Source organism: Canis aureus, chromosome 34 (assembly GCF_053574225.1).
Source record: "Canis aureus isolate CA01 chromosome 34, VMU_Caureus_v.1.0, whole genome shotgun sequence".
In the NCBI taxonomy this organism is placed as follows: domain Eukaryota; kingdom Metazoa; phylum Chordata; class Mammalia; order Carnivora; family Canidae; genus Canis; species Canis aureus.
This window is the reverse complement of record NC_135644.1, coordinates 5,255,051-5,281,642: the sequence shown is the minus strand read 5'-3', so window position 1 is coordinate 5,281,642 and position 26,592 is coordinate 5,255,051. Positions and strand designations below refer to the sequence as shown.

At 39.6% G+C, this 26,592-nt stretch overlaps 2 protein-coding genes across 6 annotated transcripts in view; one reads left to right on the top strand and one right to left on the bottom strand.

Moving 5' to 3' along the window:
* The window catches only part of PDE1A (phosphodiesterase 1A), a 337,006-nt gene extending 321,423 nt beyond the window's left edge, over nt 1–15,583 (bottom strand). Inside the window, exons 1-2 of one of the 5 annotated variants that reach the window (XM_077883318.1) lie at nt 15,453–15,583; nt 2,388–2,498 (exon numbers count right to left, since the gene is read on the bottom strand). In XM_077883318.1, coding sequence (XP_077739444.1) covers nt 2,388–2,488 — 101 coding nt within the window. In that variant the 5' untranslated portion in view covers nt 2,489–2,498; nt 15,453–15,583. Of the gene's footprint in view, nt 1–2,387; nt 2,499–2,729; nt 2,928–3,218; nt 3,457–15,452 lie in introns of those variants that run through there. The other 4 variants (XM_077883317.1, XM_077883316.1, XM_077883319.1 and 1 more) reach the window with 4 other exon arrangements.
* An 827-nt stretch (nt 15,584–16,410) lies between these two features.
* The window catches only part of LOC144304510 (tubulin beta-4B chain-like), a 28,336-nt gene continuing 18,154 nt past the window's right edge, over nt 16,411–26,592 (top strand). Inside the window, exons 1-2 of the mRNA XM_077883050.1 lie at nt 16,411–17,004; nt 25,180–25,263. The gene's annotated coding sequence lies outside the window, so the exon portion shown is untranslated. The remainder of the gene's footprint in view (nt 17,005–25,179; nt 25,264–26,592) is intronic.

Sequence of the window (26,592 nt, the reverse complement as noted above, 5' to 3'; positions counted from 1 at the left end):
AATATCGAAAGGTCTTCATTGAGTCTTCTTTAACAAACCAAGAAAACTATTGCAAAATTGTTTGATAGTTTTTGTGAGTAGCATAATTTTATTTGGCACCACTTAAATAGTGAAATTCTAGCAGTAGAGATTTTGATAAGCTAAAATTTCTGTTTGAGTCAATATTACATTTTAAATAGGCAAGACAATTCCAGCAATGGAATAAAGAGACCCTCATATCACCGCTATGAATGCAGACTACACAAAAGACCATAATTAAACAATTTGGCTGTCATTAGTCATGCAGATTTTAGATTTAGAGCTTCTTGTTTTGACGATTCTAAACCTAGAGTACTGGAAATGTCTTAAGTCAAAGTACAAGTTAAAGTAGTAGTACCAAAATGCAAATTCCTTCTTTTTTTGATGCAAAGGCAATCAGTCATTTCAATCAGTTCGGTAATCATGATTCTTTTTTAAAAAAAAAACTAGTTTCAGTATTTTTTTCCCTAAATGGTCATTCAGTGGCTCTATGCAGACACACACCATATTTACTTACTACATACATGTATGATTATCATTAAATCAACACGGAATATCAAATCACAAAAGTCTACTGTTGAATGACTCTATCACTCTCTACTGAAATAAAATGAGATTGATCTTTGAGATCAACTGATAAAGAAGCCAGGTAACTTTGCTCTAAAATGTTAGGTAAACACAAAGTCACTTTTCAAATTTCTTAAAGACCTATGCACAAATTCACTACCATACACACATACATACATTTAAATAACTACATATATTCATACATTTAAGTAACTACAGAAAAATAAAACAAATACAAACAAAACCAACAAGCAAAAACATCCTGTCCTGATAAAGGGAAGAAATTCTAAAATAGGTTATAATATGATCTAAAATTTTTCCGGTACAGATGTTCACTTACTAATTAGGTTAGGACACAAATCATCTGATGACTGCCAATGTTTAATTTTCATCTATGCTAATTAATTTTGTGAGCTGTTATTTGCTTTTACAGGATTATTTGTTTCCCTAGAGAACAAATTTATCAAAAAACTATAATCTTAAATCTTCAATGGATCTTAAAAACATATTTCTCTAATTCATTCAAATACTGTAAGATGGCTTCCTTTTTTAAAAGTTATTCTCTGTTAAATGCTGTTTGCATTATTAGTGTGCTCTTATACTAGCCTACTGTAAAGCTGTGTATTACTTCAAGTGTAAGAAAACACACAGACAACGCTATTTAAATATATAAACATCATTAAATGCATTCAAATGGAGAAAAGTAGAAAAGAATTTTCCTCTAAACAAAGTTTGACATAATTTTTCTTTTAAAAAATCATAGATATCAAAACAATAACATTAAATTTACTTAGATATTGCATTTTATATAATAATATGTAAATGAATCATTAGAAATAGGAATCCTAGAAAATCTCTATTTTGCCTAGTATAGTATTTCTTCAGCTATTATTATAGAAAAGAAAATATATTTTCATTTCAGATCTGCAGATATGCTAAGCAATTGCAATGGCCTGTAAATATTCATATTGCACATTTTTCATTGAAATGTTAAAGCCAATTTTTAAATTATGACATAATTAAAATAAAGCACATAAACACAGGGTTCTGGAGAACTAAACAGAACTTAGCAGCATACACAAGAAAAAACTTAAATGTTGTTTCAATAGCAGAGTGAATAGCAATGCAATTAAAGTTTGACTCAGGTACTTACAGTTCATGTTTGACATAAGCACATCTCTTGACCCACCTTAGTAAGGTCTATTTTATACCATGAGCTATTCTGTACTCTCAGAAGAAGTGAATTGGTTAATTTCAAGCCAAAACTCTCCAATAAGTTTGGAATCCCACTAGTGTTTCACCACATTTTTTCTTAAAGAAATATCAACTAAGACAAAGAATAAGCACAATGGAGTATATATATTCAGTACATTAAATCTGCCCTTGCTTTTTCAAAATCTAATCACAGAGAAATAAGTACCAGTAGTAACCTTTCCGTTTTTCTGAAGGAAATTTTATTTTTGCACGTATCTTGGCAAGCAGCATTCCTAGTTACTTTTGTGCATATCTAAATGACGTATCTAAAGAATACACAGAGAATGTACAGAAGAAGCCATGTGTTATTACAGTGAAGTGAATTCTCAGGGAGTTACTTTATGTTAAACATACAGGTGCCAAAAAGATAATAAATCAAGCAAGTTGATCTGAGACTGACACATGTTATTTTCTAAGAGAAAAATCTTTCTAAAGGAAACACTGGTCCACCAAGTCAGATAATAGGAAAAAATAGTCATGTTACTAGTCAAATTCTGGGTGGGGTGGGGGGGAAATCAAACACAGAACCAAGCAAAGAGCTTACTCACATTCCTTTCAGGCGTTGCCACATTTTTTCAGTGTGTTCTCCTATGAGATACTTAAAAGTGGTGTTTTCCAATTCTTCAATTTCTGTAGCAGTTGACCCCATGATGATACTCCTAGGGCAATATAGTTACAGTCAGTCTCAGCAGCTAGAACAAGCATTCCTCAGTCCACTACAAATCTCAAACAGTTAGACAGTAGCATCTCTCATCTATCAAAATATTGCAGATTTACAAAGCTAAGGGCAGCCTCTGGCAGAATTGCTATTGACTTTGACAGGCATATCCACTGCTCCTCACCCCCCTGCCCCCCCCCAAGCAGACAGCAGTATAAGCAGATCCTCTGACCTCACAGAACAGTCGGCACATGTGAGCCTGCTACTGTACTACTGACCGACTGAGCGCTCCAGCTCTCCCCAAAAGCAGCTCATCTGTTACTGCTCCGTGCACTGAAGCACATCAGAATTCCTACAGTTTACAAGATCTATTATGCACAAGAGAAACGTGAATGACTTTAGCGCATCAGAAGAAGCTGAATTCCTCTCTACCAATGGAAGGAGGGCGGGATGTAATAAGGAAGCAGATGGTAGGAACCAGTGTCAGCAGCACCACCCTGAGAAAAAAGTGCCTGTTTTAAATGCCAAGGTTTTTGTCTCTTAATTGATCTGGAACCAACAGTGAAAAGATATAGCATGCTCCAGCAATAAATGCAACAGATATTAATGACAACAATGAGGAGATAACACATAGAGCCATACAGAAGACAGACCACAGAGCTCCACAGGTTGCTGTTGAGAGACTATGTACATCAATGATGCTGTAATCATGCTTATTCACCTTCTCCTAGCAACTCCACACAGTAGGTAACCGCCAATTTACCCAGAAGAAAACACGACAGCTGCACACAGCCTGCTCCGTGAATCCTTTGGGGATTAAAAGATAAATAAAATGAAACTAGTGTGAATGCTTGTGTGTCTGTGTGTGTGTGTGTGTGTGTGTGTATCTGTGTGTTGAAGGAAAGGGAGTGTGTGAAGGTGGGGGGTGGAAGAAAAGGAGAGAGGGAGAGAAAGTGATGCTGTGCTGCTTGTGCATTTGAGAAGAAAAATGAGAGAAAGTGAACATAAAAGGAATCAGAACTGAGTCATCTGCCAAGCACCCAACACATGGTGAGCTTTCTTTGAAACAAGCACAGACCCTGAGTATGAGCTCCACAGCAGCGATCGCTATCCGCAAGCTGCTAAGAAAAATGCACTTAAAAGCAATCTCTCTTCTTGTTTGTTTGAAAACCCAGGTGTAGTTTTATCCTCCCTGCAAGAAACCTTGCCTGTTACCTTGAAGTTCAAGGTAGGGATATTCAGGGGTAGTAGAGCGATGGTGATGTCTTGAATTTATTAGGTATGTATGTCAGACACTGCTGCCAGTACCTAACAGCGTACCTTTTAAAAATTCTTACAGAAAGACTATGACGTAGGCAATATTCCCATTTAACAGCTGAAGAAACCGAGAAAGGTATTTCCCAGATTTAAAGCCAGTCCTTCATTTGTGTGTGTGTGTGTTTAGGGTTATTTGTTTATTTGAGAGACAGAGACAGTGAGTAGGGTGGGAGAGGGGCAGAGGGAGAGGAAGAGCGAGAACCTCAAGCAGAGATTGTGGGGCTTGAGCCCGTGAACCTGAGATCAGGACCTGAGCAGACATCAGAATCGGAGGCTCAACCAACGGAGCCACCCAGGGGCCCCCAGAGCCGGTCCTTTCCAATGGGCGCTAGGATTTGACCGACCGTCTCCCAACACAAAGTTACCATGTGTATCTAGGCGCCGAATGCACCAAGGAGTAAAATCATCGTAGTATGTAAAGAGCGTGTCTGCCAAATTTTATAGAAAGTGCCTTCTGATTTACAAATGAGAAGAGGTGAGCTTTGCTGCACGACTGGGGCAGAGCCGTCCAGTCATGACAGGCCACTCCCCCGCGTCGGCGAATAAAGGAGCAGGACGCCCCCCAAGTCCTTGCAGCAGGAACCCACCTGCACCCACGCGGGCCAACCTTGACTGCAGGTGCAACGGCCCCAGAAGAGAAGGGACGTCATGACCTCCCCAGTCTAAGGGGGCGTGGGTTCTTTGGGCGGCTCAAGCCCTCGTTGCCGTCGAGCCCGCAACACCGCCAGCACCCCCTCCCCGGAGCACATTGGCCCCCAGCACCCCCTCCCCGCAGCCCAGCGGCCTCCAGAACCCCCCTCTTGGAGCTCAGCGGCCCCCCACACCCTCCCCGGAGCCCCTGCAGCCCCCAGCACCCCCTCCCCAGAGCCCAGGGCCCCCCTGCACCCCCACCCCAGAGCCCCGCACCCCCTCCCCAGAGCCCCAGCAGCCCCCAGCACCCCCCCGAGCACAGTGGCCCCTTGCATCCCTTCCCCAGAGCCCCTGCACCCCCAGCACCCCCTCCCCGGAGCCCCTGGAGCTCCCAGCACCCCCCCAGCCCAGGGGCCCCTTGCACCCCTTCCCCGGAGCCCCTGCAGCCCCCAGCACCTCTTCCCCGGAGCCCCCGCAGCCCCCAGCACCCCCCGGAGCCCCCACAGACCCCAGCACTCCCCCCCGGAGCCCCCGCAGACCCCAGCACCTCCCCAGAGCCCCCGCAGACCCCAGCACCCCCTCCTGGAGCCCAGTGGCCACCCCGCACCCCCAGCACCCGCCTCTCCAGAGCTGTGGGCAGCGAGCTGAGCTGAAGTTTGCTGCGGCCCTGCAGCCACTCCTATTGCACGCAGGCCGCAGGGTGCTCGGCTCTGGAACCTTCTCTGAGCAGACGGAGGCAGCCTGGCAGGGGCCGCAACCGGCCAGGGTCCTGACCTGGGGCCGACCAGCAACCTCTCCCTGAGGCCCCTCTTGCTCCCCACGAACCCGGGTCTGCACCCCGGGGGCCCTGCCACCCCGAGCACCGGTGAGGGGCTCGCCCCGGGGTCTCCCGTCGGGGGGCGGCCGAGGGGGCATGCCCCGTGCCCGGACCCCCCGCAACACAGCCAGGCCAGGGCCTCCTTCCCAGCAGGGAAGCTCGGGGCGCGGCAGGACCAGGGGCGCTGTGCGCCTGCGCAGAGGCTCCCGCCTGCAGCCTGGGACCCCCACCCCGCCTCCCCGCGCTCCCACACGCCGGGGAGCAGGAGACGGAAAGACTGGTCGAAAATCGAAAATAGTTTCCAAAAAAGAAGTTAAGTGAAGTGCAGCTTCGCTTGTGTTCCTGACCTCCATCTGCAGGTAAGGCCTCTAGCGCGCAGGGAGCTCTACGTAATCGCCGCCCACCCCTGCGAGCACTTACCGGAATTGTCAGAGGTAAGTTAGTCGTTGCTCTGAAAATACTGACTTTACCTTCCCTGCGCCTTCGTTTATCCTTCTGGAGATATGCATTTAATAAACACTTACCTGATTTTCCTTTAATGCGATAGCCAATATCTGAATTCTGCTCACAAAGATGAATCACAGTGAAAAACTCTCTAAAATACGAGGACTATCTTACCCCATCGTGGGTGAATTTTGTCATTAAAATTTATTTGCCCTTTCATGATCTCACTTCTGTCATGTATTGATATTTCAGATCTCATAGTATACTGATTACACACTCAGTACACAAAAAGGCTTAATTATTGCATTAAATGTTTCATAAAATAAAATTCAAATGTGAACAATAAGCTATGCAGAACAGCTTGTTACTTAAATCCTTGACCAATGTAATCTTCAGATTTAGGCACCATCAAGAAGCTATTTCTGTTAATGTAGAGAATTCAAAGCATTTTTCTTTTCTAGTTTATAACTAACGTCTCCAAGATGTATTAATAGGTAAAAATAAAATAAATCACATTGGAGAGAACAGAATAGAACTTAGGGAACAGCATTCAACTTTTTTTCCCTAATTAATCTGTTGAGAAAAATTTGAGATGTTGCATTCATGAAATTAAACTAAGCCAAAAAAAATTCTGACATAAGACAAAGAAATAAGATAACATGAAAGTATTCTAAGAAATTAAAATACGCTTGCTAAAACAAGATGTTCTATACAAGCTCTGGGAAGAAGCTGAGAAAATACTCTTAAATATAGAGTAAAAATTGACCTAATTTGTCTCTTATCTCTCATATGTTCCATCTCTTTTGCTTTAGTTCTATGTTCAGGTAAATTATCTATTATAATAAGTAGCTCGTAGTTCCTTCATTCTTATTACCTAATATTTTACTGGAATGTTGACTAAAATTTATACAATGATTTTGAGGGATCTACTGATCCCCAGCATAGACTGGATCCAGACTACCTGAGTTTGAATCCCTGTTCTTTCACTTAAAGAATTATGTGGTAACTTTGCAAGTTACTACCACGTGTCTGTTTCCTCATGTATAAAGAAACATAATAATATCATCCTTCTCATACAGTTGATGTAAGGACTAAATGATTTCATATACAAAAAAAATTAAGACAGTATTAGGCACATAGTAACTGCTCTATTAAATTGTTAGCATGTATTATTATTGATATTATTGCATGACTTTTCTCCTTTGGATTGTAGTGTAATCATTTATCTCAGTAGGTTTACTCATCATGAACTATTTCCCAAATAATTTGTCATAGAACATTATTGTTTTTATGCATTGCCAGTGTTCAGTTTAGAAACCTTACATCCTTGCTCACGTGTGAAATGTTCGAAATATTTGTGACACTAATTTTATTATCATAATAAGGTTATACTAGCACCATGTAGTAAATTAAAGGGAAAAGAGTTTTAGACTTATGAGTCCACACCCAGCAAATGACAAAGATAAATGATAACATTCAGAGGCATCAAATTTGGAAAGCATACCACTCAAATATTCTTCTAAAATAATTATATTTTAAAAATAAATAAATAAAATAATTACATGAGTCAGTATACCCGAAAAACAAAAAAGTAATTAGTGACTAAAATCAGAGACATGTACCTAACTAGCCATGGAGATTAAAAACAAAATCCCAGATTTATTTCTGTGAAGAAATGTTAGGAGAAAATTAGTTCAAATTAGAACAAAAAAACTAAGGCGATCCAAAAAAGATGGCTTCAAGAAAAAAATGGATTAAATTTTAAAACAATCTTAAACTAAAAAGATGATTTTCTTGATTAAATGAGAGCACATTATTTCTTAATTGATAAGAAAAGACCCCCAGAAATTTGTGAAGTTATAATGGTATAGCAGACTAGATATTCCAAAAATGTCTAGGCCAAAAAGCATCTACAAATATTGGAAAAATTATAATAAACATACTTTTGAATGCACAGATGGGCTTCTAAAAAGTGAAGGTGTCAAAATGTAGATGCACATAATAACAGAGCTTCAAAATACATGAAAGCAAAAATAATACAACTCTAAGGAGAAGTAGACACATTTATAATTATAGTCATATAGTCAGATATTTTATACTCCTCACTATAAAAATTGATAAGTAGAGAGAAATCCAGTAAGTATGTAAGAGACATGAACAACATTATCAGTAGACTTGAACTAATTGACATTTATAGTACGCTCCACTCAAAAACAGCAAAATATTCATTATTTTAAAGTGCAGGCATTGAATATTTACCAAAAGAAATCACATTCTGGATGATAAAACGAGTCTCCATAATTTAAAAGGAGTCAAACAATACGAACTATATTCTCTGATCCCAGTGGAATTAAATTAGAAATCAGTAACAGAAATATCTTTGGAAAACTCCCAATATTTGCAAACTAAATAATACACTTTTAAATAACCTATGGGCCAAACAAGAAATTGGAAAGTAAATTAGAATGTATTTTTGAACTGAATAAGGATGAAACACATAATATACCAAAATCTGTGAAATACAGCTGAAGCAGTAACTAGGGAGAAATTTGTTGCACCATATAGCTCTATTAGAAATGGAAAAAGATCTCAAATCAATGATCTCAGGATCCACAGTAAGAAATTTTATAATGTTATTTATGTATTTATTTTATTTGAGAATGAGAGACAGAAAGAGAGAATGCTGGGGGCGGGGCAGAGGGGAAGAGGAGAAGCAGAGTAATGATAGGCAGACTGGATCCCACGACCCTAAGATCACGACCTGAGCCAAGATCAAGAGTCAGACACTTACTTAATTGAGCTACCTGGATGCCTCCACACTAAGAATCTTAAAAGGTCAAGTGAAACAGGTAAAAATTAATAAATAAATATCAGAGCAGAAATCAATGAAATAAAACAATAATCAGAAAAGTAATCAACAAAATAAAAAGTTGTCTCTTTGAAAACATCAATAAAATTGATATACCTTATTTTATTAATAGAAAAAGATGTCAAGAACTGTGAAGATTCTGAAATTTCACCATTCACACAAGCTATCAGATCAGTCTACCAGCCTATCCTTGGGTCAGGAACAAAGAATTGTATTTACTCTTCACACCAAAAGTAGTGGCCACAGTATTGGCATTTTGGTATACAGGTTATCTGAGCTCTGATTTCCACAAGGTGGCACGAAGACGGCCACATGATACCTGCGCACACAGTGACTGACACTGTAAGAGACTTAGAGACTTTGGATCTTTTACAGCGGGCAGTAAACATGCCAAACCATTTCTCCAGAAGGAAACCTGATTATCTTTATTAAACTGAATGGTAAATTTACCTGTCATTTACTCCAGAGAGTACTAAAATCTCCAAAAGAAGATTCAGAAATTATTTGTGGTGCATATAATATAACCAACAAAATTCTCATACCAAGAACACACAAATAATTTCTGGAAAGCCATAATATAAGCACAAGCAAGTTAGTATTTAAAAAAAAAAAAAGATAAAAATAGGAGCAAGAAAGTCACTGAAGCAGAAACATAAATGCACAATAGGCATAATAGAAGGCGTTAAAAATTACTGTATTCAGTGAAACAGAAGTGGCTACATAGATATATACCTTTGCACACTCAATAATTTGAGAGAAGAACTATCTGGCCACACCAGATATTGGGAAGGATGTGTAGCAATAGAGGAACTTCATGTTTTGTTGGTTTAAGTATTAGCAAAATCATTTTGGAAAGCAATATGCCAATGTCTAGAAAGGTTGAAAATGGATGTACTCTAAAATACTTTCCTACATGCATAAAGGAGACATTTTAGCCCATTCAGGCTACTATTAAAAAATACCAGAGATTGGGTAGCTCACGAACAACAGAAATTTATTTCACTAGTCTGGAAGCAGGGGAGTACCAGAGCAAGATGTTTGCAGATTTAGTGTCTGATGAGAGCCTACCTCCTGGTTTGTTGACAGCCCTCTCCCTAGCTGTGTTCTCACGAGGGAGAAGGAACATGGAAACTCTCTGGAGTTTCTTTCATGAAAGCACTAATCCCATTCATGAGGGCTCCACCGTCATGACCTAATCATCCCCTTAAATGCCCCACTTCTTAATACTTGCATTCGGGATTAGGTCTCAACATACGAAGTTTGGGGGACTCAGTGCGTTGAAGGAGACGTATACAAGAATGTTTCTAGTAGCAAAAAAAAGTTTTTTTTTAAATCAGTTAACTTCCCATTAACTGGAAAAATGTATAAATGTTGACATATTCACAAAATGGAATATAATATGGTTGTGAAAATATATATCTTGGAGTTAAAACTATACATGAGGATAAATTTCATGAAAATAATATTGAGAACAAAAACGAAGTCCAGTAAGAATTTAGACAGCATGACTTTATTTTTTGCTAATTAGTAAATACATATATAATTAGTAAATGTTTAAAGAAATGCATAGGAATGATAAACACTAAACTCTAGATAATGGTAATCTCTGGAAAGAGAGAGGAGGATGCTTTGAAGTGAACTCCATATAAGCCTCTTCAACTGTTTTAGAAGCGTTTTCTTTTTTTTTAAGATTTTTTAAAATTTCTTTATTCGAGAAAGAGACAGAGAGGAGTGAACACAAAAGCAGGGGGCTGGAAGGGACAGAGGGAGAGGGTGGGAGAAACAGACTCCTTTCTGAGCAGGGAATCCAATGTGGGCCCAATCCCAGGACCCTGAGATCGTGACCTGAGCTGAAGGCAGACATTTAACCGACTGAGCCACCCAGGAGCACTTACAAGTGTTTTATTTCTTAAATAGGATGTGAATATATAGTTTGACAGATAATACCTTTATACCTTTTAGTATTTATGAAATACGTAATTTAAAAATTGTTTTAAATCTCTAGAGGGAAAAATATAAGCATAAAAGCCGTGGTAAGATTGCAAGCCAAACTAAAATATGGAATGATTTAAAGTAATTGATGACATATAAGAAAAATAAATTCCAGATGCTCTTGATAATTGGGACATTTTTCTTTGAGTAGACTGGTTAGGAAAATATAGAATTAAATTTCCTAGGTATCTACCCAAGAGTAATAAAAAGCATAAGTCCACACAAAGATTTGCACACAAATGTCCATAGCAGAATTATCTATAATAGCCAAAAAGTGAAAACAACTCAAATGTCCATCAACTGATGAATGACGAACAAGATGTAAATCAAAACAATGGAACCCATCTACAGTAAAGAGGCATGAAATATTGACACATGCTACAACATATATAAATCTTAAAACTGTTTTCCTGAGTGGAAGAAACCAGAACAGGCAAATCTATAGAATCAGAAAGTAAATTAGTGGCTACCTGGGGCTGGGGGTAGGAAAGGGAATTGACTGTAAATGGACATGAGGTATTTTATTGGAGTGATGAAATGTTCTAAAGCTGGATTATGGTGAAGATTGCACCACTTGGTAAGTTTGCTAAAAACCTTGGAATTGTCTACTTAAAAGGGATGAATTGTGTTGTGTATAAGTTACACTCAATAAAGTTGTTTAAAAAGCACAGAAAAAAAAGAATTCCGGGATCCCTGGGTGGCGCAGCGGTTTGGTGCCTGCCTTTGGCCCAGGGCGCGATCCTAGAGACCCAGGATCAAATCCCACATCAGGCTCCCGGTGCATGGAGCCTGCTTCTCCCTCTGCCTGTGTCTCTGCCTCTCTCTCTCTCTCTGTGACTATCATAAATAAATAAAAATTAAAAAAAAAAAAAAAGAATTCCATTTCTTTCTCAGGCAGGTCCCCAGATAAGCAGTATTTTCTACATCAATAGTATTTACATAATTATACTATCAAATGCTGTGTATATATGTTTTCAGTTTTTAGAATTCAACCACGAGATATAACATGAGTTATTTTATTATAGTTACAGAAAAAAATACAAATGTCCCGAACTTTTTAATAAAAGTGATTATATTGCTGCCAGATATTGGGAGAAAAACGGGGGGATAAGAGATGGAAGGAAGTTTATAATCACTGGTATTCTCCGTTTATATTGTGGGGAATTCAATGATATACTGTTTGAAGTTGATTGATCAAGATATAAAAAGTTTAAGCCTAAACTTCTTACAGAAGTGTAATTTGTTACAACAGTTACCAAAGGAATGCCAAAATAATAATTTATCTTAAAAAAATTAGGAACAGAGAAGTTCCTCATCTTTCAGAGTATGGAGACATTGATCAAGGGATGTTTGGTGGTGATAGATAAGATATTGAGGTCTGAGCAGATATGAAATTGATCACCAGAGGAAATAAAAATGAAAACAATTGAAAGCAGTTATGGCGAAGAGTAGGCCTCTGGGTAGTTGTAGGAAATTCAGTAGGAGATTTGATATTAATGTGTTCCTTTCTCTCCTGTTTGATTTTTTTTTACTGTTTATATTTACATAATAAAAACTAAAGGAGAGGGGATCCCTGGGTGGCGCAGCGGTTTAGCGCCTGCCTTTGGCCCAGGGCGCGATCCTGGAGACCCGGGATCGAATCCCACATCGGGCTCCCGGTGCATGGAGCCTGCTTCTCCCTCTGCCTGTGTCTCTGTCTCTCTCTCTCTCTCTGTGACTATCATAAATAAATAAAAATTAAAAAAAAAAAAAAAAAAAACTAAAGGAGATATTTAAATACGTCTTTGATATCCTCTTCTAGCCACAAACTTCTCACAGGTTTAAAAATTCATTTATCTTTTTCAAACCAGCTTCTCCTCCAAATTTCCTTGTTTCTATAAACTGGCATTTTTATTTTTATCTTGCTTTATCTGGTATTTTCCTTTATTGTTTCAAATTTTTTTACAATAATTGTATGCCTTTTTTAAGTTCTTGGCTCCTGTTTGTCCTTCATGTCCCACTCCCAGGCTCCAAGTACTTTCAGTTCTGCTCCCGGTTGTAGCTCAGGATCAACCCCTTCTTGTCCTTCTGCCTACCACAGCCTGATCTGAGTCACCTTTCCGCACCAGCTGTTAGCACCCTCCTAGGCGATTCCTCCTAACTGCTGCTCTGATCACATGGTGCCCTGCCTGTGAACTTGCTCGGGTTGTCCACTGCTTGCCAAATCGACATAAAACCCCTTTTCCTCAGGCTTTTCAAAAAAACTTTAAAGTGATTTAAAAATAAACACTTGTATTTATATAGTTGAGACCATCTGCATATGCATTTTATAGTTTGGTGTACTTAATACAATGTGAAGAGCAGCATTTTGCACATTTCCTGAATATTAAGATATATATAATTATTATAGAGAATTTGAAATAATACTGCAAAATGCAAAGTAAAAAACGGAAGTTACCTATTTTCCCTGAGAGAAAACCACTAAAAATGAGAGAAAACATCCACTATCATCCACTAAAACCTGCAGAGGTTTATAAAACTGCATATTCCTTCATCCTTTTAAAATTTTACTATGAACATTTTCCCATTCCCTTAACTTCAAAATTGTTCATCTAGCTAGCTGCGTAGTATACTATCATTTGATTGTGCCATTATTTATCCATCCCTATTTTTTCCAATTTTCCTTTATGGTAAATAATCCTCTAATAAATATATTTTTGCACATAAGTGATTTCTGCATCTCTAGTTTTTATGAACAAATTTATATAGGAGAAATATTGTGTCAAGAATTATAAATCTAGTATAATTTCCTTAACATTTACTCCAATTTATTCCCTTTCTGCAATACATGAATGTTCTAAACTCAGGGAACACTAGTAATGTATCTTATGTATTTTTCTTTAAAATTAGTTACCAATATGATAGGTTAAAAAAAAGTGAATTTAAGTTTGTTATTGAGATTTCTTGTATTAATTTTCGGGGGATCTTGGTACCACTTAATATCTTGCTCCACCTTTTGTTCACTTTTCTCTAGTAGGGTTTACATTTTTATTATTGATTTGTAAATGTTCTTTAGATATTTGTACTAACCTTTGGCCTATCATAAGTGATAGAAATATTTCGTTACTTTTTTTGGTGTCATTTAGACCTAACTTTTTTTAAGATTAAAAGAAAATTTTTTTAAGTAACCTCTACACTGTGTGTTCGAACTCACAACCCAGAGATCAAGAGTTGGATGCTCCATCAACTGAGCCACCCTGGCACTCCCAAGATCTAATTTTCCATGTAGTCAAATCTGTCCACCTCTTCTCTGTGATTCTGCTATTGCTCTTTTGCCTTTGAAGTTTATTCTCTATGTCAATATCCAGTATTTCCTGACTTTGATTTTATTCTAATTGATATAGAATAAAATCATAAATAAAATGAAATAAAAGTTTCATTTTGTTTAGTGCTGTAACTTTTTTGGAATTTATCTGTTCAGGTGAAAACTACACATCTAACTATATTCTTTCCAAAGATTTCACGCAGAGTTCAGAACTATTTATTGAAATTTTTCTTCTGCCCTCATGGATTTGTATTGTGGCCTTTATCAACCATTATATTATTATATATACTAGTATGTGTCCCTGAAGCATCTGTGCTCTTACTGCTCCATCTGTCTATTACATAAGTCCCACAGTTTTACTAATAATATTTTGATGGACTTTCAATTCTGTTTAATAGATATTATTCTCAAGTGCTTTTTCCAGGCATACATTGTTAATCTCACACCAGTATTTCAATTATTGCAACCATTTTATAGATAAGGAAATTGAACTCAACGAGATTAAGGCTACCAGTTAGTACATGACACAGAATGTAAACCTGCATTTAAATCATTTGTGTCATTCCAAAGCCTGTACTATAAAATAATTCCTCTTCTCTCCTTCCTCCTTTCTTCTTCTTTTTCTTCTTTTTCTTCTTCTTCTTCCTCTTTTTCTTCTTCTCTCTTCTTCTTTCCCTCATTGACTAAAGGGAAACTATTTAGTTTCCTTTTTAAAGCAACCCAGTTTAAAAACAAGTTGAAGAATCAAGAAAGAGCATGAGATCTTTGAATAGTCAGACTGACAGACAAGGGAGACAGACATTCGTCAGGAACGTCCATGTCAGATCTTTTCTATCTTGGAAATGAGGTTATGGATTCTGATGACGATGAGCTCCTCATTTACTGTTTTGTATCTTGGAAATGAGGTCATGGATTCTGATGACGATGAGCTCGTCATTTACTTTTCTATCTTGGAAATGAGGTCATGGATTCTGATGTCAATGAGCTCGTCATTTACTGTTTTCTATCTTGGAAATGAGGTCATGGATTCTGATGACGATGAGCTCGTCATTTACTGTTTTCTATCTTGGAATGAGGTCATGGATTCTGATGACGATGAGCTCGTCATTTACTGTTTTCTACCTTGGAAATGAGGTCATGGATTCTGATGACGATGCGCTCGTCATTTACTGTTTTCTATCTTGGAAATGAGGTCATGGATTCTGATGACGATGCGCTCGTCATTTACTGTAGTCTTCTGCTCAGCGGTCTTGTCCACATCCGCTCCTTCCTCGAGCTCACGTGGATGGCCGAGGCCTCCACCTGGGCTTGCTCCAGACCTGGCTGATCTCGTTTGGCGGCGTCAGGGTCTCTCCCACGGAGTCTTCAGTGCTCGCGATCTCTGGCCTTCCTTTTCAGTTCTTTCCCGTGCAGTCCGGTTCTTCGTTGGGCAGCCCTCAGGCACCACTGGAGGAGGTCAGAGACTTACCTTCCCAGGTAGTCCAGGCCTGCAGCAAGCTGGCCTCTGCCCGAGCCGCCTCCACCACCCGCACACCACCCGCCAGGTCCGTCCCCGACCTTCTCTAGCCGCAGCTTCTCATACCTGCTCCTCACCAACAGCTTGTCCCTCTGATGCTTCCAGGGCCGTGCCAGGCTCCTCTGGTTGTGCCGCGGCGCGTCCACGATGGGAACCGGGGCCACCAGGCACCTCCCGGCCCGAGGGCACGGGCCCGACCTGAGGCCGGGGCAGCCGCAGCTCCGAAGGCATCGGGTTCCAGCAGCCGGGCCGCGGGGACTCCCCGACCACCGCGCACCTGCTTCGTGGGTGCTGCTGGTTTCCGCGCCCGCGTGGGGGGCGGGGGCTCTGAGGACCGCGCTTCCGGACAGGGCGGACCTCGGGCGCCGAGACCCGCGGCCTCAGGCCCCGCTCCTGACGTGAGGGCGGGAGGGGCCGCTGCACGCGCTCCCCCCACACACTGCGCACGCGCACGGGGGCCCGAGGGCGAGAGGGGCTGCTGGAGGCCCCCCCCACCGCGCACGCGCACATGCAGGGGCCCGAGGGCGGGAGGGGCTGCTGCAGGCCCCCCCCACACCGCGCACGCGCACAGGGGCCCGAGAATGGGCGGGACCGCTGCAAGGCCACCCGCCCCCCACGCACACGCACAGGGGCCTGAGGGCGGGAGGGACTGCGCCTGCGCGGAGCTGCTCAGCGCCCGGGGCATTCTGGGGCCTCCCGTCCGCTCCTGCCGCGTGCCAGACGCTGCCCGCCCGGGAGGCTCTGGTCGCCCGCGTTGTAACCCCCCAACCCGGGGCGGGGCAGCAGGACCCTCACGCGCCTCCTGGGGGCGCTCTCAGGCCTCGCCGTCCATCTGGGCAGCGTTCTCAGGACCCGGAAGGCGCGACTGCAGGAGGGAGCTGCTGGGCCCAGGTGCGCGGGCCAGGCGGGGGGCGGGGCAGCCAGGAGCCTGGGGCGCCCTCTGCCTCCCGTGGCCTCGAGCGCCGCGGGCTTGGGGCGCGGTCCCTGAAGCGTGTCCGGGAGGCCTCGGTCTCAGGGGCGGGAAGCTCGCATCCCTGCCTCCTGCAGATGCCCTGCGGCGTCCGAGCCTGGGGGGGCGGGGCTCAGGGGAGGTCCAGGAGCGCGGGCCAAGCCAGGAGGCCACGCCCGGCTCTCTGGGCACCTCCCTGGAGAGGCCGGCTTCGGGCCCCCGGAGGGGAACTCCATTGCTCATTGACACCCACTTCCTTGGTGGACTCTTGGTTCTCTTCCTGGAGCCAGATTTGGGGAGAATTTTTTTTTTAAGGATTTTATTTATTCATGAAACCCAGAGAGACAGAGAGAGAGGCAGAGACACAGGCAGAGGGAGAAGCAGGCTCCACGCAGGGAGCCCGACGTGGGACTCGGTCCTGGGACCCCGGGGTCACGCCCTGGGCCAAAGGCGGAGGCTCCACCCCTGAGCCACCCAAGTGTTCCCCAGATTGGGGGAGAATTTTTAACCCAAGGGTGTCAGCCAGAGCAAAACAAGCCTCAAGTTTGTTGTTCCTGCTGGGACTCGAAATCCTGCGCTGCCCTGGATCCCACAAAAGTGACTGAAAAGCCACCTTCACGGCTTGGGTGACACATTTTCTCTCTGCAACAAAGAGCAGATGACCTTCTGGTAAGTTCTAGAAAAACAGAAGCCACGATGTTCTGTGCTTTTGCACCAAGGACAACTTGGTTACTTAAAGTTTGCAGACCCATTCCGCCAGCCTGCCAAGATGTCGGGGGAGCTGGTTTGGGTCTTGCTCCTTGAATTCTTTACCACATCATTTCTCAGTTTAGTCCTTCCCTTCCTATCTTGTCACCAACGCTAAGTGTTTTGTGTTTTGTTGGCATCATGCTTCTTTACTTGACCATTGAGGTCTTCTCAGCTGTTTATATGAAAACTATTGATGTTTTCATAATATGTTCTATCCAGATAGCTTGTGCAATTTTATAGCATTTCTGATTTTTTAGTTAATCGTCTTGGAGTTTTAGGTATTCCTGTTAGCTATGAAAAATTATTTTTTGCCTCCTCTCTTTTGCAACACCTTTCTAAGTGCTTGTGCCTTCGCTGGTATGTCATTAATTTCTCAGCTGTTCTTTGTGAGCATTGAGGTTGTTTCCAGTTCGCATGAAAAATCACCCATTTTGCCTGTCGGTGCAATGAATTCTTAAGCCCTGGAGGCTTATTTTTAAGAGGACAACTTCAAGGCTCATTCCCACGTTTGCGTCACAAGCCACGACATTCAGTGTTACGGAGAATGAGTTTCAAAAGACTATCTCTTGGCGACAGTAAAAATCCAAGCAATAGTTTGCCTCTGTGTGTCAACAATCCGCCTTAAAAGAAGCAAAAATATAGGCCCATTGAAAATGACAAAGTAAGCAATCAAAAACAGGGAGTGGAAGCCCCTGTAGCCTACAGCTCATCTTCGTGGATATGGTTATGAGCTGAACGACTAACTGCATTTGTGTAGCTGCGACTGGAAGATTGATACACCTACTTGCAAAGTTATAATCTCTGTGTGAGAGCAGATTACAAGCTAGGCTTGCCACCCCTCATCTCTTAACAATTTAAGCCACTGAGAACTTAGTTAATATAATGTCATAAAAAGAGTCATAGTTTTTCCAAAATATTAGAAGACACATTTTTTTTTCTTTTTCTTTTAGGCACACATTGCGAAAACCAGCTCACTTTTAAGATAGTTTTAGTATGTTCCATGATCCTGGTAGATTTCTGAGACCACTTATAGAATATTATAAAATTTTCTTCCATCTCTAAAATGATGATTTTCATGATACTTCCATTGCTTCATAGGTAGTTGATTCAGGAATTGTTTATTCATTCAAGAACAGAAAATGTCAAGTGCTTAGTCTATGCTAATCATTGATTCGAATAGTAAAGAAGATTGACCAGCGGGAAAGGAGACAGACGAGAGTCCTACCATTGTAGGGTTTATATTCTAGTGAGGGAGACAGGCAATAGAGTAGAAACTGCTTCGGAGAAAGAATAAAGAAAGCAATGTGACAAATTTTATTTTCCAAGCATTGGAGAATATATATATTATTTATACATATGCCATCCCAACATGTTCTTATAATGTAATATTATACCAGCATTTCTCCTTCGAGAAGCAATGCCTACATCCCCCCTTCTCCCTTGAAACTGGGTAAACTTCTGCAATGGTCTCAACCCCAGTAGAATGCAGCAGAAGTAACATTGCTTGACTTTCCAAGGCTAGATCATAAATGATTGTATGGCTTCTGCCTGGATCTTTCTCTCTTAAGACATTTGCCTTTGGATCCTTGAGCCACATGTATGAATTCTTACTACTCTTAAGCCACCGTGCTGGAGAGACCCAGTAGAGAAAAAGAAAGGTGATTGAGGAGCCCTAGCTGTTCTAGTCCCCAGTTCTTTGAGTCTTCCCAGATCAGGTGACAGATCTGTGAATGGAGCCTGGGAGATGACCTCTGTCACAGGCCACCGTCTGACTACAACCTCACAAAAGACCCCAAGCCAAAAATGCACAGCTGAACCACTCTCAAACTCCTGACCACGGAAATGATGAGAGATAATAAATGATTCTTGCTGTTTTAAGGAACTAAGTTTTAATGTAATTATTTATGCATCCATAGCAATTGCAGGAACAGGGTAAAGGAAAAGAAAGGGATAAGAGGAGGTGGGATTTTACAAGGATATTCAGAGAAAGCTTCTTTAAGATTGTAACATTTGAGCTGAGAATGAAAATGAAATGAATGAAAAAAATGGGGAGGTGATGCACATATCTACAGAAAGAGAAATTCATGCAGTGGGGACAGCAAATAAAAGCATCCTGAGGTTGGGGATGCTTAGCATACTGACCAGTCAGCAAGGAGGTGTGCTGCCAGTGGGATGTAAACTAGAGGACATGTGTGTAGTAGATGGCAGGAATCATATCTGTGTAAAAACCTGGATGCCCCTTACAAGTTTGGGGGTTTTATTCTATGTGTAATGAGAAGCTCTTAGAGCATTTTGAGTAAGAGTGATGATGGGCTCTGATTTATATATTAAAATCACCCTCTGGGTTAGTTTTTCCCCTGATATTCTCTCTCACTGATTTTGCTCCAGCCATATTGCACTTTTTTCTATTCCTTAAACATACAGAAGTCTTTCCTGACTTAGGACCTTTGAGATTCGTATCCTCCTTCAGCACCTTCTCTTCATATCCTCAATGTATGTTGCTGCCAGGATACTTGGTCTGTCCATCCAATCAAAAATACCAGTCTAATTCCAGTAACACTTCCAATCATATCACCCTGTGTGTGTGTGTGTCTCATATGTAAGCCCTGTGAGAACAGGGGCCATGTCGCTCTTGCTTTACTGATATATCCACAGCACCTCGAATAGTGCTTGGAATAAAATAAGTATTCCACCAATATCTGTTAAATAAATGTGAAAACAATCATATCTTCTATAGATATTATAAAGACTAAGACATAAAACGTAGGAAAAGATATTGGCATGCAGCTTGTTTATGAATTGTTAATTTAGAAAATTAAAAATTTTTTTCTTTCCCAATATTTTTCACTTCTTTTTAAACTCCATCTCTATTCTTACTTGCTTCATGCAGTGTAAGGAGAATATCTTCAGATTTGGCTCCTTTGAAGTGTTTTGCTCTAATTTTATTTTTTTAAGATTTATTTATTTTATAGAGAAAGAAGGCATGTATGAGCAAGTGTAGGGGGAGGGCAGAGGCAGAGGGAGAGAGAATCTCAAGTAGTCTCTCTACTGAACACAGAACCTGACAAGATGCTCAATCACACGAGTCTTGAAATCATGACTTGAGCTGAAATCAAGAGTTGGACACTCAACATGACTTGAGCTGAAATCAAGAGTTGGACACTCAACTGACTGAGCCACTCAGGGGCCCCAAGGTGTTTTGCTTTTAATTCAGAATTAATCCAATAGTTATCCAGATAAAGAGAAAAATTTCTGTAAGTGTGAAAAGAAATTTGACAATCTAAATACCTCTGACAATATTTTAGGTCTAGTACTCCTGTACTACTTACAAAGTTTGTTAAATCTGGTTGAATAAAGTTTATGTGGGATTGAATTTTATAAAACTACTTTTAAGTAGTAAAAAGTAATTCAGTAAAATCAAACATTAACATATAAGCTAAGATTTAAGCCTACAGTAGTAATGAGTCATGAATAAACCCAACATTCATGTCTCCAGTCATCTCTACTCTAATCCTATACCTAAGGTAATGTTGAAATCAATCTATAGTATTAGGAATGGCCAGAGTATCTGCACCATTTTTATAGGATCTCATTAGCAAGATCACTGAACAAAGATAGGTCCCACAAAAGGGATTGATTTTACTCATGGTGATTTACTGAGTTATCTGGATCAAATTTAAAATCTATGTTGTGTTACATATGTTACATATGTAACATATGTTACATCCCATAACAATAGAAGCAGAAGAGTCTCCAGAGCCATCACAAATATTTAGGAGCTTTCAAGATTTTCTCTCTCCTTCTGCAAACTGCTAGGTCAAACAATATACTTCTATTACTTTTATTTTGAGTCCCTGGAGCAATGAGCTTAGGGGAGCACTCCAAGAGTTTTGCACCAAAGTTCTGAGCGTTTCTACTCCAAAAGAAACATTTTTTTAGCATAATTCTGCTAACTTTTAAAGCAATAAAATAAAAGCAAATACTTTTTCCACTTAAGATCAAGCTATCTATGAGAATATTTGATTATTTGTTAAGAAAAATAAAGACATTTTGTTACTCCATTATTGAGCACATTATGAACACATTGATCACATTGACCTAAAGTGCCAAGTTTATCATATGGTGTAACATCAATAGCCTAACTATAGTTACAATGCAATGGACACTTAATGACACATGCATTTTTATTTTTTATTTTTTTTTTAATTTTTATTTATTTATGATAGTCACAGAGAGAGAGAGAGAGGCAGAGACACAGGCAGAGGGAGAAGCAGGCTCCATGCACCGGGAGCCCGATGTGGGACTCTATCCCGGGTCTCCAGGATCACGCCCTGGGACAAAGGCAGGTGCCAAACCACTGCGCCACCCAGGGATCCCCCTGACATGCATTTTTAATAAACACATGTGAAAATATCTATCAAATGATCTGTTGGTTTCATCATCAGTTTTGTGTAGAGGTGGAGTAGAAAGTCCCCTAGCTTTGTTCAAGAAGTAATTTCCCTCCCTCCAAATATGTCACCCCATGTTCTAGATAATCCCTAAAGCTATGTTCAGAAGAAAGATTTTATTGTGGCATTACTTTAAAATATTAACATCAGGGGTGCCTGGTGGCTCAGTCATTTAAGCGTCTGCCTTTAGCTCAGGTCATGATTCCAGGGTCCTCGGATGGGGCCCTGCATTGGGTTCCTTGCTCAGGGCGGAGTCTGCCTCTCCCCCTGCCCCACCCCATGTTGGGTCTCTCTCTCTCTCTCTCTCTCTCTCTCTCTCTCTCTCAAATAAATAATTAAAAAAAAAATAACATGCAAATAACTCTTGGAAAAGTAAGACATTGACCCAAAGGTCCACAAAGACATAAATTACATCAAATCATTTCTTAAAAAGCCAAAGAGAAGAGAGCATGAGGGCTTTGGTACATGAAGAAGGAGATGAAATAACCTCAGAAAAGGAAGGTTATTTCCCAAAGGACTAATTTCTCTTACTTCAAAACCTTGCCAAATTAAATTGGCCACACTGCTGTATAATAAATAATTTTTTTTAAAAAAAAGAGTCTCTGGGTGAAACCACATTCTCTGTATTTTTAAAATTAAAAATATATATTCTTAAAAAGGTCATGTTCTTCATGTTCAAAAATAATGAAATGTAATATACAGATTTACATTTTTTCACATGTGCGCAGATTTTTGTCAAAGTATAGGATTCTTTATCCACTTAAGTCATTGCAAAACATATAATGAATGTGCATATATATATATATATATATATACACTTGTGTTGTTCTTAATTCACATCAAAAAATACATGACTACATACTTGCAGTACTGTGTTAATATACATGCACAAGACCTCTTTCCTCCCATAAGCTGTATAAAATACTTAATATTCATTACCTAATTACATATTTATGATTAGTTTATGCAAGAAAGCCCAACTGTTTTCCTTGTTACCATTACCCAAAACCCCTAATATAATTATAGTAATCATCTAATTAATAAAAAGAAGAAGGAAGACAAGAAAGGCCAATTGACTGTAATAGAAATTGCAGAAATAAGATATATTTATATCTAAGGGGAGAAATACAGTTCAAAATATATAAACCTGTCATTTAGACCTACTGAAAGCCATTGCTAACCTCACATGATTGATTGATTTTAAAAGATTTTACTTATTTATTTGAGAGAGAGCATGAAAAGGGGTCGGGGTAGAGGGAGAAGCTGACTCCCCACTGAGCAGGGAGTCTGATTCAGGGCTTGATCCCAGGACCCTAGGGGCATGACATGGGCGGAAGGCAGACACTTAATCGACTGAGCCACCCAGGCACCCCTATCCTCACATGATTTAAAAGGACAAATTAGTTTTATAAAGACTACAAAAAATTGGCAGAGCATGGTGGTAGAGTAGAACAAGTGCTAGATTTGTATTCATGGTAACTGGTTCAGCTTCTGGCTCTGCTCCTTGCTAGTGATCTTAAACATGAGGTTTTTCTATTTCAGTTTCTTCATCTGAACATAAGAAGACAAAAGAGGTAAAGATAAGCCTGGATCCATTCCCAGCCTCACCACTTACCAACTCAGTGACCTTGGGGAAACCAATATTTCTAGATTCCTCAGCCATAAAGTATCACTAATCATAGAACTTACTTCACTGGGTTGTCATGAAGTTTCAGAGAGATAATGAACGCATGTAACTTAGTCACCAGGATCCTTGGTTGAAAGACACATTTGATAAAGGGGAGCTATCATTACACTATTGAAGGAGTGTAACAAAAGCTGCCCTACCAGCCTAAATAGACTGTTCTTGGGAGGTTCAACTTCTAATAATGTTTATGAAAAACTATTACACATCTAAATTATTTTTAAAACTATTCCAGGTTCACCATTAGATATACATTTGCACATATTTAATTAATTTAACTGATAATGGAGTATTAATGCAATGAACACAGAAGAAAATTGCACTGTTTTGTTACTTAGTCATGACTAATATTGATAGGCAAATCTGCTTCTGATTTAATTACCTTCACATGTTAGAAAAGGAAATATTAATTTGGTTTTAGAATCCCAAATCAACGATTGGAAATGAAGCTTTATGTGACTAAGAGCAGGAAATCACTGGCTTAAGGCTATGCCTAGATATTAAAATTCCTTCTCCCACTAATAAACCTATCAATTGCAAGTCCAAAACACAAAAAAAAATTAAAATCAATTTGACAGTTTTATGTCAGGAATTTAGAAACATTTGCCAGAAATATCCTAAATTAATAATTTCATGTAGTTATAAAATATATTGCTTTGGGGGCACCTGGGTGGCTCAGCAGTTGAGCTTATGCCTTCGGCCCAGGGTGTGATCTCAGGGTTCTGGGATCAAGTCCCACATCGGGCTCCCCACAGGGAGCCTGCTTCTCCCTCTGCTTGTGTTTCTGCCTCTCTCTGTGTCTCTCATGAATAAATAAAATCTTTTAAAAAATAAATGAATAAATAAAATATGTTGCTTTTATTAGATCATTTTTAAATCAAGCATGCCTTTCCAAATTCCTTTATCATTTTATAACATCTAAGCCTATGTGTGGCTTCAGGAGAAGTATGTCATTTAAGTTAAAAACCCAACCTTGAATATTTCAAAATATGTTAACATATATTCTGCTATTCTTTTTAAAACTATGCTCAATTTAACCAAAATATGGATACCTTTTGGTCTTTTTTTTTTTTTTTTTAACCTTTTGGTCTTTTATTTGACAGATGTATCTACGTGTATAACACTAAGGAAAATGCCAAACTTTCCGAACCAAGTAGATTTACTGGGTAAATTTGGAATTAAAAAAAAAAAAAAAAGCATTGGCAATGTATGAAAATAACATTCTGTATAGATTAAACTTTTTTAAGGTCAATATAAATGTTACATATATTATGTAATGTTGGCCATTTACTCCGTCAACCAGAATCATATTAGTATGTGTTTGCACTTACTTATTCTTTAATACAGGTTTACTGAGAGCCATGCTAGTTAGTTGCTAGATGGAACTAATTTATGGTCCAAATAATGACACTAATATAACTCTGGAGTCAGAAAGGTAAAACTAAATATAGTTTATTTGTTATATGCCAGTTTTTTCAAATTTTGTAACTTGTTTGCTTATAGTGATGACCTCATTAAAAGACCGCTAAGATAATGTGATATTGTTACTATCAATTAATTAGAATATTTGATTTGTCAGTTTCATTTTGTTATTTTGCTCAAACAGGGTGAACTAAATTACATATACGTCTGATATATTCTAAATGTTGTCTCGATTAATTATTTTATTATTTGGATTTTTAGAATGTAAGATTTTAATACTTTTATCCTATATAGCATGTTCTATCATTCTACTAGGCGATAAAATACTAATACCTATTTTGGGAATAGAAATCTCTTGGTTTCATGGCCCATCTTTAGAATTTCCACACCATGGATTTACGTCAATGGATGATAAATCTTTGTTTCTTGAAGATGTCTAACTAGTGTATAAAAGCCAATTGTCAAGATAATAACTTGGATGTTTCTCAATTTTCACATTTGTTTTGAATTCTCTGCCAAAGTCATATATTTATCTTTCAGGGGAAATCATGTTAATGGAAATAAGCATATGTCTCCAGATCCAAAAGCCAGAACTTACGGGGCAATGATAAAAGAAATCAGAGGGTGAGTACATTTGTGAGGATTATCACTGATATGCATTGCTCCCATATCTCTTTTTCCCTTTGCCCTTGGTAGGAGTCTGTTTTTGTGAGTGTGCTCTGAGTGAGTCTGCTTCTCTTAAGTAAAAAGCCGCTCTGTTTCTTTTAAACTGAAAATCCAGGAAGCAGTGGGCATTAGGGAGGTATAGCTATCAGCAGACAGGGTGGCCCCTTAACACTGACAGTGTCAGTATTGAAGACCACTTCAATCATACTTTGTGACAAAACTATAATATGAAACGTTGAGTGTATAAATAGCTCAGATATTGATATATTCATGCAATTATAGAAAAAATTCTAGACCCCTTTATTTATTTACATTTTCCAAAAATCATCCTGAACCTAAATAGAACTTACAGATTGGTATGATTAATTCCCAATAGCACACTAGTCTAACTGTAAGATTAGTTCCTAATATATCAATAAACACTATAGTAAGTCATTACAACTTGCTCTTCTATCTCACCATATAATTCAGATGACAAGATTCTGAAGGTCGGGGCTTGTGATTTCTTTTGGGTAGTTCCTCCTCAGGGTTTAGAATTAGGACTTAGACCTGCATACATGAAGCTACAAAAGGAAGAGGACATGACTTATTATGGATGATGGGTGGCTTTGGGGGGGTTGGGCAAGGTTAGGGAGGCATTTGCTATATTTTCTTTTATTTTCTACTGTTCACATTAAAATTTTACTTCAGTCATGAATTTGTAATGTTCCATTAGTAATTTTTAAAGAGTGGAAACATCTTTTAGAAATAAGTTTATTTTTTCATTAAAAAAGTTTGGATGTCTCAATTTATCTTTCAGGGTTAGTCTATATTAAACTTAAATGCTCCTCCTGAAAAATTCCGTGAATTATAGTATGAGATTCATGACTTCTCTGAAATAGTCTTCTTAATAGAGCTTATTTTTAATAGGATGTAGACTAAAAGTATATAGCAATTGAGCAGAGCATTATGAAGCACCATATGTGCTTCTAAACTAAGAAAATGATACACATGGGTCTTGCCAACTACTCCTCTCTGTCTTCCCTTCCCCACCTGCCAGTCTCCCAGCACATCCTGGATCCTGTCATGATGTTGGGTGCCTTTGATATAAATCACTTACATGGTGGTTTCTGTGATTCTCAATGAATTTCTTTTAACCGTGACAAGCAGAAAACAAAAAAGAACTCTCTAAAAAATCAGTGACCTCTTTCAAGTTACAGGACTATCAATGTATAAACTTTTTCAAAGGGAGGTAAGAGGTGACAATTATCTGACCACAATTAGAGACCAGGGCTAGGTGATGGACAG